General features: G+C 40.6%; 2 protein-coding genes across 3 annotated transcripts; both read left to right on the plus strand.

Annotated features, from left to right (window-relative positions):
• The first annotated feature begins 278 nt into the window (after positions 1–278).
• LOC114724715 (uncharacterized) lies at positions 279–5,081 on the plus strand. Of its 2 annotated transcripts, XM_028911134.1 has the most exons (5): positions 279–518; positions 689–843; positions 2,607–2,769; positions 3,338–3,547; positions 4,419–5,081. In XM_028911134.1, the coding sequence occupies exons 4-5, from the start codon at positions 3,368–3,370 to the stop codon at positions 4,590–4,592; spliced, it is 354 nt and encodes a 117-aa protein (XP_028766967.1). In that variant the 5' UTR covers positions 279–518; positions 689–843; positions 2,607–2,769; positions 3,338–3,367; the 3' UTR covers positions 4,593–5,081. The 2 variants fall into 2 exon arrangements, with proteins under 2 accessions (XP_028766967.1, XP_028766968.1); XM_028911135.1 differs by lacking the exon at positions 279–518 and having other exon boundaries at positions 620–843; positions 2,628–2,769.
• Positions 5,082–8,400: 3,319 nt separating this feature from the next.
• On the plus strand, positions 8,401–10,125 carry LOC114724710 (protein ASPARTIC PROTEASE IN GUARD CELL 2-like). Its single transcript, XM_028911125.1, has one exon. The coding sequence runs from the start codon at positions 8,469–8,471 to the stop codon at positions 9,858–9,860; it is 1,392 nt and encodes a 463-aa protein (XP_028766958.1). The 5' UTR covers positions 8,401–8,468; the 3' UTR covers positions 9,861–10,125.
• Positions 10,126–10,855: the final 730 nt, after the last annotated feature.

Raw genomic sequence — 10,855 nt, forward strand, 5'->3', positions numbered from 1 at the left:
CTTGCTAATTAAGTATATTGGCTAAAACTATCATTATTAGAAGGATTATCTTGGAAAAAAATGCATAAATATAAGAGACAAAATGGATTGAGTCTTATAATTAGGACCAAATAAAAAGTCAAATTGGGTCTTATAATAAGGACCGGAGGAGTATTATCTAGCTTTTAAAATTTTATCTCGACCGTCCAATATATTATAATCGTAGCCGTTCGTTCAAATCCTGTTTTTGCCAAACCCCACGATCAGTTCTCTTGCACTCGCGACATTCCGTTCTCCTTCGCAACCCTCCTCGGCTTCATGTTCTCCGTCTCCCACTTCGTCACTCCAAGTACGGCACCTCTTACTCTTCCGTTCAACTCCTCAGATCAAATTCTAGTCAGCATGTGAAGCAGTTGCAGGCCTTTTGCGATCCCTAACTTCAGTCAATCTATACAGGAATTCGGTCAGAGAGCGGAGCAATAGAAGAGGTAACTAGACCGCTGCGGCAGTCTTCCTCGGCTACTGAGGTATAGGAATAGGTATGTTACCACTTGCATTTATCCATATTTCTTGCTGTAGATCATTGGGGAATATGTGGACGTCATTTCCATAGGCAAAGGAGCAGGGTATGAGTGCATTGTGAAATTTACCTGTGGATGAGAAGCTCCTCATTAAACTTAATTGCTAAGTGTGATTTCCTACCATTAAGTACCTTGAAGGCGAGGATGTAGAAGTGAAGAAGCTGCAAGAGGCATGTTGTCAAATTTAGCTTTGAGCCACAGCATTTTGGTTGAAGCAGGGTCATATAAAACTGGCGAGACTTCCCGCTGCCTTTCTTCATCTATCCATCTTCATTGACATTTGGTGAGCATCTCTCTTAGATCATATCGATTTTCTTGTTTTGATATTTAATTATTTAAATTTTTCTAAATGAGGTAAAGGATTTTTTTTTTTGCCAACAGAGAAAGGATATATAATTAGATTACGAAAACAAAATATACTTGTTATAAGTGTTTTATTTTATTTATTTTTGGCCATCGTCTTAAAATTTTTAACAAAGTATCTTTTTGGCACAATTTAACTAGAGCCGGGAATTAGGGCCGGCCCGGCCCTCCAGGGCCGGCCCTTCAGGGCTGGCGGGTTTAAAAGAGCCGGCCCTTCAGGGCTGAAATTTTAAAAATACCCCAATTTGCTAAGCCCGGCCCTTAAGCTACAGGGTCAGGGCCGGCCCGCGGGTTTTTGGCCCGTTTAAGGAAAAATACTATTTTTTTATATTTATCAAATTTTTTTATAAAAATAAACCAATGAAATTATTAATAAAAGACATAAATATGAATAAAATTAAGTCACAAATATAAAATATCATCATATATAAATATTCATCAACATCTAAGAACATCTAAAACATTCATTAACAAGATAACAATATCTAAAAGTTTTATCTATAATGCAATTGTGCAATAAATAAACACTATCATTAATCTTTTGAAACTTCATCATCACTATAATTAATTACTTTTCTTCATAAGTATGCTTTTCTTTCGTAACAAAAATATCAAGTTTTTCTTCTTTATAAGAATTTTATTTTTGAATTTTGCAATCTAACTATTATTTTACTTTAATGTGAGAAACATTGTTGTTGAAACTCATGAATTTCTAATTCAAATTATAGAATCACAAGTTATATAAGTATAAAAATATTCTATTATCAAATATATATATATAGTTTAAAAATATCAACGCATATAATATAAATCAAATCATTATTAAAGTCTAAATTAACCGATTTTTTAAAAATTTAATTGGATAAATTATTGGCTAAAACTAAATTTAATTTTAAAATGATAATAATAACTAAATATTTGAAATATTATTAACAATGTAAAAAATTAATAACATTAATATTATATAAAAAATTTAAAAAATAAAAAAATTATAAAAGGGCTTAAAAGGGCCGGCCCGCGGCCCTCCAGGGCCGGCCCTTTTAAGCCCTCGGCCCTCCAGGGCCAGCCCTCCATGGCTTGTTTCTCATTTTAAGAGAAAAATATCAAGCCCGGCCCTCATAATTTCAGGGCCTAAACGGGCCGGCCCGATGGGCTTGGCCCGTTTTCCCGGCTCTAAATTTAACTAAGCATTTTTATCTTAATATTAAGAAAAGCAAGTGGGATGGGCCCACCTAAGTGCAAATTGCTGAATCAGGAACCGGAAGAAATTTATGACCCGTATTCGATTCGTTTCGTTCCAACCACGTATCCAAGTTCCCGTCTTCCTTTGGAAGCCTTCGCTTCCGTGGTCTCCTCTGGATTCTAGTTAATCGAAGTTTGTGGGCAAGATCATGAGGGCAGCTAAAACCTTTCCCGGCTCACTGCAGATTGATAATTTGATATCCAAACGAAGAGAGGTACTATTTTGCATGCCCCTTTTTCCTTCTGTTTTCAATTTAGGGCATTGACATTAACGAGTCTGGGATCTGGGTGGATTATGTCGATGCTTTTCCATTTTTGGAGGGTTATGTATGTCTCATGGGATGTCTGAAGGCTTTCATTTTGGGGCATAACCTTATTTGAGCTCGGTTTCACATGTCGCGTCGATGTTCACGAAATTAGAGACAAGCTAACCCACCGCAGCGTTCTTCTTATGCTCCTAAGGAAAGGAAGACGAACTGAGTATTGGGCGGACAGCAGTAACTTGCTTCTTCCCGGGCGGTTCTTGTTGAACTGAACTGCCTACTCTCTTGAGCATCACCGGCGCAGGGAGAAGAAAGCAGAGGCCTTTGTATTACAGAAAAAGGTATGTTTTTGTTGTATATCTTGCAGAAATTTTTTTCCTGATTGATCTTTCATTTCAATGAGTGTATTTGAAATGCAAGGTAGTTTGAATATGTCCATTGCGTATTTGTGGATTTGATTAATTGATTTAGAATTTTCTTTCATGACATGTAACATAATTCCGATTAGGAGTATCATGTCGAAGTACAATTTAGCAGGCTAGGGTGTTCCCAGATTAAGCAACAAAGCTAGCAACTTAAGAACTAAGTAGTTGTGGTCAGTTGCCAGTGAAGAAGGAAAAAAATAAAATATAAAAGAGATATTTAACATGAGGATTTAATTTTGATAGCAAACTTTTGATTTTGGTTTGCTGTGCTTATTCAACAATATATTTCAGGAATCAAATGCTTCTATTTTATGGATTATTATTTTCCTGTTACACAGTAGATGTAAAAATCTAGACAGTAAAGTTGTGCCCAGATCATTCTTTTTGGTCATAGTGAACATAAAAATTGAAGCTGAATGCATTGCTTGACTTTAGTTCTTTCTCTTAAATCAAGAATTTGAAAATTATTTTATCTCGGCTGTAGTCTCAGGTGTAGTGAAGTGCGAGAAGGGGGATGTCTCTTCGAATAAAAGCTGTGGTGGATAAGTTTGTGGAGGAGTTGAAGGAAGCATTAGATGCTGATATACAAGACAGGATCATGAAGGAGAGAGAGATGCAAAGTTACATTAAGGAACGTGAGCGTGAAGTTGCTGAGCGTGAAGCTGCATGGAAGGCTGAGCTTTCTCGTCGGGAGGTGCCCACTTCTCATAAGTTCTATTGTTTTAATTGACAGAAAGGAATATCATAAAAGTTGTGATGACTTTGATCCCACTTCAAGTAGCTAGATCTGCTTGGTGTTGTTAAAACAGTTTTCAAACTTTTGAGGAGTTATTACTGCTATGACTTTTTACATGCCAGAAACTTGGCTTTAGTTCTCAGTATTTACATTTTAAAAGAGTTAATCACGTGCTGTGAGCTTTGTTGCTGAAAAATCGGGATTTTCATTCTTGGGTTGATGGTTTTATGAAAAACTTAAGATGCTGAAGGGTTTTTGACGTTTTGTTGAAGTTCTCTTATAATGATGTCTGCTGATGAAATTAGATCTAGGAAGTTGATAAAACAGAAGAAAATTGGGTTGAAAGAGAGGAGAAACCTAGGCGTGACCCATATATTTTGGTTTTGATTGCAACACACGACCAGGATAAGGGCAATTTAGGGGCAATAATTATTATTCTCTAAAATAAAATATCAAAGTAAATAAACATATTGACCTTGTAGAACTTATCTTAAAGAAAGTGAGGAATTGAATCCTAATACTTAGGATGTGCTGGGATTCTTAGATTTCCCTAGGAATTCCATCCAGGAAGCTAAGATGCTACTCCCTCTGGTCCTTTTATAAAACCCTATTATCTATTTTTATATTTGGGTTGGTTTGATCTTTATGCTTGTTCCTTTGTCATTCTCCAGTCCTGTTGTAGGCAAGGCAAATGAGTACAATGATGTTATTATGTTATGCTTTCTTATTGCTTCGAAACAGAACCATGCTGCATTCTATCATCTATCATTCAGTGCCTAGTTTTATCTAAGATTATAGCTGCCGAATGGCGTAATCATTTATGTTGCAGGCAGAGATTTCTCGCCAAGAAGCTAGGCTGAAGATGGAGAGAGAAAATCTTGAGAAAGAAAAAAGTGTTTTAATGGGAACTGCATCAAATCAGGATAATCAAGATGGGGCTCTTGAAATTACAGTCAGTGGTGAAAAGTACCGTTGCCTCAGATTTGCCAAGGCCAAAAAATGAGGCTCTACTGGCTTGGCACAAAGCGAATGAACACGAGTCAGACATTAGATTCTCCAACAGATAGTAAGAGGCCTCAAATACGAACTATGGAGAAAAATTTTCGGGAAGATTCAGTCATCTGGAAGCTAAAGCCAAAAATCACTTGTCATGTTTTCGTTGGAAATCTTGCAAGTTCTATCCAGTATTCTTTTTCTTCGATCAGCTGAGGACAAGACTGTCCATATAACTATTGTCATGATGGTCCCTCCAAAAGCCTGTACTCAGTTTAATTCTGGAATTGTGGTTTATTATTGGTCGCAGGTTCTGCTACTGACACGATTGTTTTTTTCCCTTGTAATTTATTTTCTTTTGGTACAAGAAATTTTGATTTGTGGCAGATTGTAACATATTTGGCCGAAAGGATACCAAATGTTGGGTGCCGTATCCATTAACGTAATGAACTATGAAAAATTCACAACAGTTTATAAATATTGGCGGGGTTGGGGACCATGCGTAAAATATTATGTAATGCATAATGATCCTTTAAAATTTTTGAATGTAAAGCCTTCGTAGACTCAAGACTGAAGAGCTTGTACTACTTATATCAGGGAAGAATGGGGGAGAACTCTTGAAAAAGTAATCCAAGTCTCACACACTCAAACACGCAAGCTGGCGCAGAATGACACGGAACCCATATCAACCCAGCAGAGTGGTGCATGCAAATGCAATGGAAGGTGGTTGCGTTAAAATACAAGAACAAAACTTTTAGGAGCTAATAATGACTCAATCATTGAGGGATTATTTTTCAGTGCCTTAGAATAATATTCTTGGTCTTCTCACCTTCGCGTGCCAATTTGCTTATATCATAACTCCACCCGGTTCTCTTTTGGTTTCATATTTTCCTGAGATCAGCGGAAACGTGCTTAACAAGTCTCTTTGCAGAGCCTATATAAAATTAAACTGTCCTTACACGTTTATCTTCTACGGTACAAAATCACTTGAAATAAGCTAAATAAAATCATCCCACTTTTGAGGTTGTGCGCGTGTGTTCCCATACATATATAATGAAGGTGAGGTTTTGTGAAATAAAATAACATGCATATGTACGTAGCTGTGGCGTGGTGGTGGAGTTGTCCCACAAGTATTGCACTGACGAATTTGATGTCGTGGACAACAGAAAACGCACTCTTACATAAATTAGCGTATACAAGCACACTGCCACTACCACACCAATGTATTTATATGATTGTGCATTTGTGCTGTTACTGATGACCATAAAGCTAGCTAGCTACCTGCATGACTTCCATCTTGTGCCATTATTATTATTAGTTAATATTGATGCATATATGCATATTTTAGAAAAAATAAGGGAGCATGCACATATTCAAATGATTAGATGTGCAACTTATTGTGAGACTTTGTCATACCTGCCTTGTCGTTTCCCCCTTTTTCTGCCTTCACGCTTCAATTCCTTCAACCAACTCCCTTTGTTACCTTTTGGTTCCATTCTTCTCGTATTATTATCTTTTGCATCATCTCTCCTTTTTTTTTCTTTTTCACCCGTTAACAAATCAATGATTATTCAAGCCTTGGTATACATTGCTGTGTCCGTATATTGTTTTGAAGCAAGAAAGGGCTAAATATTTGATCAAGATATTAGTGAAGGGGCCGCAAGGAATCATGAGAAATATATACGCAGGAAGGCCATTTAATCAGGAAATATAAAAATATATATCCAAAGGGCTTCAACTTTCAAGGCGATAAAAACTACATTTAAAAAAACTTTGACCGCAATTACTTTAATGGGGAACTAAAAAAAGCTACAACGTAAGTACATGTTAATAAATTAATTAGTAACCACCCATATACATGTATATATTTACACGCATAAACATATCATGCGCATGCTGGGTTACAAGTATTTTATGAGTTAAAGCCAATTGAAGCTTCTCACTGAAAAGGCTATTAGGTGATTTAATAATTAACATTATAAAATTTAAGGCCCATAACATTATAGTACCTTTGCAAACTCATCAAACTAAACACACACACACACACACACATATATAATTAAGTTCCACTTTTGAAGCTTTACACTGCTCAAGCAACTTGTTGGCTTAAAGAGAAAGACACTTTGTCTTTTGTCTGCATTCTACAAAGTCACAGACGATCCCACCAAGCTGGCTCATATCTTAATGACGTTCATCCCCTTCCTCTGCTCAATTAGGACACAAAAGGAAGAGAATCATTAATACTACTATTGTGTATGAATCTGTATTATTAGAAACCAGTGTAACTAGTTTGAGATAAATTTTGGTTCCGCAATAGATCGGTATATTACTATTCATGAAATGAAAGCGAAGCTTCGCTGTGCGTGCCCAACAAATTAATAATTGCACAGCTTTGCCTTTATTTCATGGCAAAATTTAAATTTGTACTGTCCACGACATATATGCACCAACACCATTACACCACCCGCCATGTTTGGCACTTATCTGTTAATGGGGATGAGAAGAAGGAGCGTGTTAACTTTAAGAGCTTCATTTCTTTTGGGGGGGGGGGGAATAGTTAGCTGCATCTTTACTGAAAAATAGCTTGAGAAACAGATGAGAGAGGCAAATTATACGAGGAACATGTTCTGTTTAGCAAGCTGATATTGTTGTTAATTCGGGTGAAAAATAATATTGCTGGCGACCCAAGTTGAATTGCCTCGTGCTCATTTGTTAATTTCGCTGGCCAAATATGAATTGAATTAGAACAACGTGTAATACGCAGAGAGACATACATAATTAGGCTGTCGTCCAAAGTGTACAAGTAATATTGTTGCGTTGTGAATTAAGTGGGAGAAAGAGGAATTGGCGCGGGGAGAGGGGGGGTGGAATAAACATAAAAACATGGGTCCCGCACAAGAGGCCTTACCTCGTCGTTTTAACTTTTGCGCACTCTCGCTAACGCTACTGAATATTCCAAGCGAGAAAAAGGAAAAAGAGAGGTGAAAGGTGTGGCATATCGAATGGTACGAAGAGATTTGGAGAATTTTACATTTATAGTAGCGGGGCAGGGACAGGGGCAGGGGCAGGGAAAATGAAGGATAATGGGTAAGCGAACGTTGATAACGTATTTTCAATGGAGATGTCTGTTATTATTAATTAAAACTAAAAAGGACATGTAAAGTAGTAGTAACGTGTTGACTTGTGATTGTAGCGGCGAGCGTCGATTTTGGCTGAGGATATGGAAAATAAGAATGAAATTGAGGAGCAGGAAAAGAAGAGAGTGAAAATGTGAAGATGCAAGGGAGAGGAGTGGATGGGATGAGAAAGACGGGGGAGTGGTGAAAGGCCGGATGATGCATCAAAAGAGGAGATGTGAATAGCTAAGCTTTCAACATGGTGTGACCCAGCGAGTGATTGAGTGACCTCTCTCTCTCTCTCTCTCTCTCTCTCTCTCTCTCTCTCTTCTTGTCCAATTTTATAATTAATTAATTAATATATTGCTGGAAACCATAATCCTGATTTCATGCAACCCCCCCTTGACCTCCACCTTTTCTCTGTACCTGACTCCGTCACCCTCCTTCCTCCTCATCTGCCTTAAAAAAAAAAAAATCATCATCATCATCCAAAATTAACCCCGTTCTTAAAGATGGAAATCTAAAGAAAACATATATCCTCCTCAGTCACGGGTCTCTGCAAATACACCCCTCGCCCCAAATAAAAAAAAAACATTTATTGAAATTCAAGTCGACATAATCTCAGGCTAATGATAAAGTACATTTTCTGCCCCCCATTTTATTTTATAATTTTTGTCCCTGCAGATTAAACAAAACCCCGGCAAATAAATGGGCACATCCATAGCACCCACTCTCTGCGCGCAGGGGTTCCGCTTCAATTCCGCACCACAATGATGCTGCTTCCCCTTCGCTCCCTCCTCCTCCTTCACTGCCTCGCCTTCGCCGCGGCCTCCCTCAACCTCTCCTTCCCTCTCTTCCAACAGTTTCACGTTCAGCAGTCTCTCGTCGACGCCACCCGACCTTCCCCTTCCCGTTCCCCTTCCGCTCTCAACCGCACCCACTCCGACAGATGGAGGCTCAGCCTCCTCCACCGAGACACCATCTCCCGCGATGCCCACGATCACCGCTCCCGATTCAACGCCCGCATCCAGCGCGATTCCGCCAGGGTCGCCTCACTCGTCCGCCGCCTTTCTCCCTCTTTCCGCTCTGAGGCATTCGGCTCCGACGTCGTTTCCGGCATGGATCAGGGCAGCGGCGAGTACTTCGTCACCGTTGGAGTTGGCAGCCCTCCCAAGAGTCAGCTCGTGGTCATCGATTCTGGAAGTGATATTATATGGGTCCAGTGTCAGCCTTGCAGCCAATGCTACCGTCAGTCTGACCCCGTTTTCAACCCCGCTGATTCCGCCTCCTTCTCCGGAGTTCCCTGCACCTCCTCCGTCTGCGACCGCCTCGAGAATGCCGGCTGCCGCGAGGGAAGGTGCCGTTACGAGGTTTCTTATGGGGACGGCTCCTATACCAAGGGGACACTCGCCCTTGAAACTCTCACCATCGGTCGGACCCTGATCCGCGACGTCGCCATCGGCTGCGGACACAAGAATCAAGGCATGTTTGTCGGAGCCGCCGGGCTATTGGGTCTCGGAGGTGGGACCATGTCCTTCGTTGGCCAGCTGGGTGGCCAAACGGGGGGTGCATTCAGTTACTGTTTAGTGAGTCGGGGCTCTGGATCGTCCGGGTCGCTCGAGTTCGGACGCGAAGCCATGCCCGCTGGCGCCGCGTGGGTCCCCCTGACCCGCAACCCGCAGGCCCTGAGTTTTTACTACGTGGGGCTTTCGGGTCTGGGAGTCGGAGGCCAGCGGGTGCCCATTTCCGAAGACATATTCCGGCTGAGTGAATTCGGCGACGGAGGCGTTGTTATGGACACCGGCACTGCCGTGACGAGGTTTCCCACGGCGGCTTATAATGCGTTCCGGGATGCCTTCGTCTCACAAACAACAAACCTGCCCCGGTCATCGGCAGCATCCATATTCGACACATGCTACGACTTAAACGGGTTCGTAACGGTTCGGGTACCAACCGTATCATTTTACTTCTCGGGAGGACCGATGCTGACACTGCCGGCCCGTAATTTTTTGATACCGGTAGATGATGAAGGGACGTTCTGCTTCGCATTCGCAGCTTCTCCTTCGGGGCTGTCCATTATAGGGAACATTCAACAAGAAGGAATTCAGATATCCGTGGACGGAGCCAACGGGTTTGTGGGATTCGGACCAGATGTTTGTTAGATTGCGAGCTACGTACGTAAATTTTGGCAGTCGTAGTAATTTTTAAATTTTAATTTGAATGGCTACATGTGTACTGTAAGAAGATTTTATTATTTACAGAGAAGGGGCAGGAAATTAGACGTGGGGGTGGGACACGGGTGTCGGCATTAATCATTGTAGTGATGTATGAGGGTTGCTTTTGATGAGGTGCTAAAAGTGAAGAGTAAAAAACAATATGGGCTTGTAAATGGAAGTGGTTTGATTATACAGTGATGCGTTGTGACAATTTACGGTTAATAGAGTTACAGATATGCGACGAGAGCCAAAGGGGGAGGGGGGAGGGAGAGAGAGAGTAGTCAAAAAGAAGAAGGGAAAAGGGAATATCGGTGAACCCCCGAGAGTGATGATAAGGAGGATCCAAGAGAGAGGCTTTTGTACAGAATGAGTAGATGGAAATGATTCAGTGTGTGGGGACAGGCTCACAGCAGCGCACCACGCTTTTTTAACTTTGCTTTTCGTTCTTCCATACGTACATGGGGAGGCCTGCCGAGCCCTTCCAGGCTCACACTTTCTCTTTAACTCCTCGTCAATAAGGGTGTCCTCTAAAATTCAGTCCATGCATCATATATATATATATATATATATATGTATGTATGTATATCCTCCCCCCCCCCCTCCGTGCCTCTATATATTATGTTAGAGGAAGGGAATGAAGGGAGGGAGCCACCAGCAATAGATGACATGCATGTGAAAGAATCAGTAGGGTTTGTGGCGTAGATGATAGAGGAGCGTGACCACTTTTGCAAAGCCAATTTTCCTCTCTTTTCAGATGTGTGAGATTGTTGGTCAACAAAATAACAGACATTGAGATCAAGAACAGCAGCGGGCGGAAAATGACTTTTGCGCTTGCTTTCTGCCCTTTTCAATATTTGATTTTGCGGTTTGTTATGAAGGAATTGTAATTAAGAATATGAAATGACATGTATGAATGGTGGAAAAATGGGGCAACATCATAA

Source organism: Neltuma alba, unplaced genomic scaffold, assembly GCF_004799145.2.
Source record: "Neltuma alba isolate B1F8T4 unplaced genomic scaffold, ASM479914v2 tig00012197_pilon, whole genome shotgun sequence".
Classification (NCBI taxonomy): Eukaryota; Viridiplantae; Streptophyta; class Magnoliopsida; order Fabales; family Fabaceae; genus Neltuma; species Neltuma alba.

Coding starts and splice junctions, on each gene's coding strand:
- LOC114724715 (XM_028911134.1), top strand. CDS start 3,368: ATGTCTCTTCGAATAAAAGCTGTGGTGGATAAGTTTGTGGAGGAGTTG. Junction 3,548..4,418: donor CTGAGCTTTCTCGTCGGGAG/GTGCCCACTTCT, acceptor TTTATGTTGCAG/GCAGAGATTTCTCGCCAAGA.
- LOC114724710 (XM_028911125.1), top strand. CDS start 8,469: ATGATGCTGCTTCCCCTTCGCTCCCTCCTCCTCCTTCACTGCCTCGCC.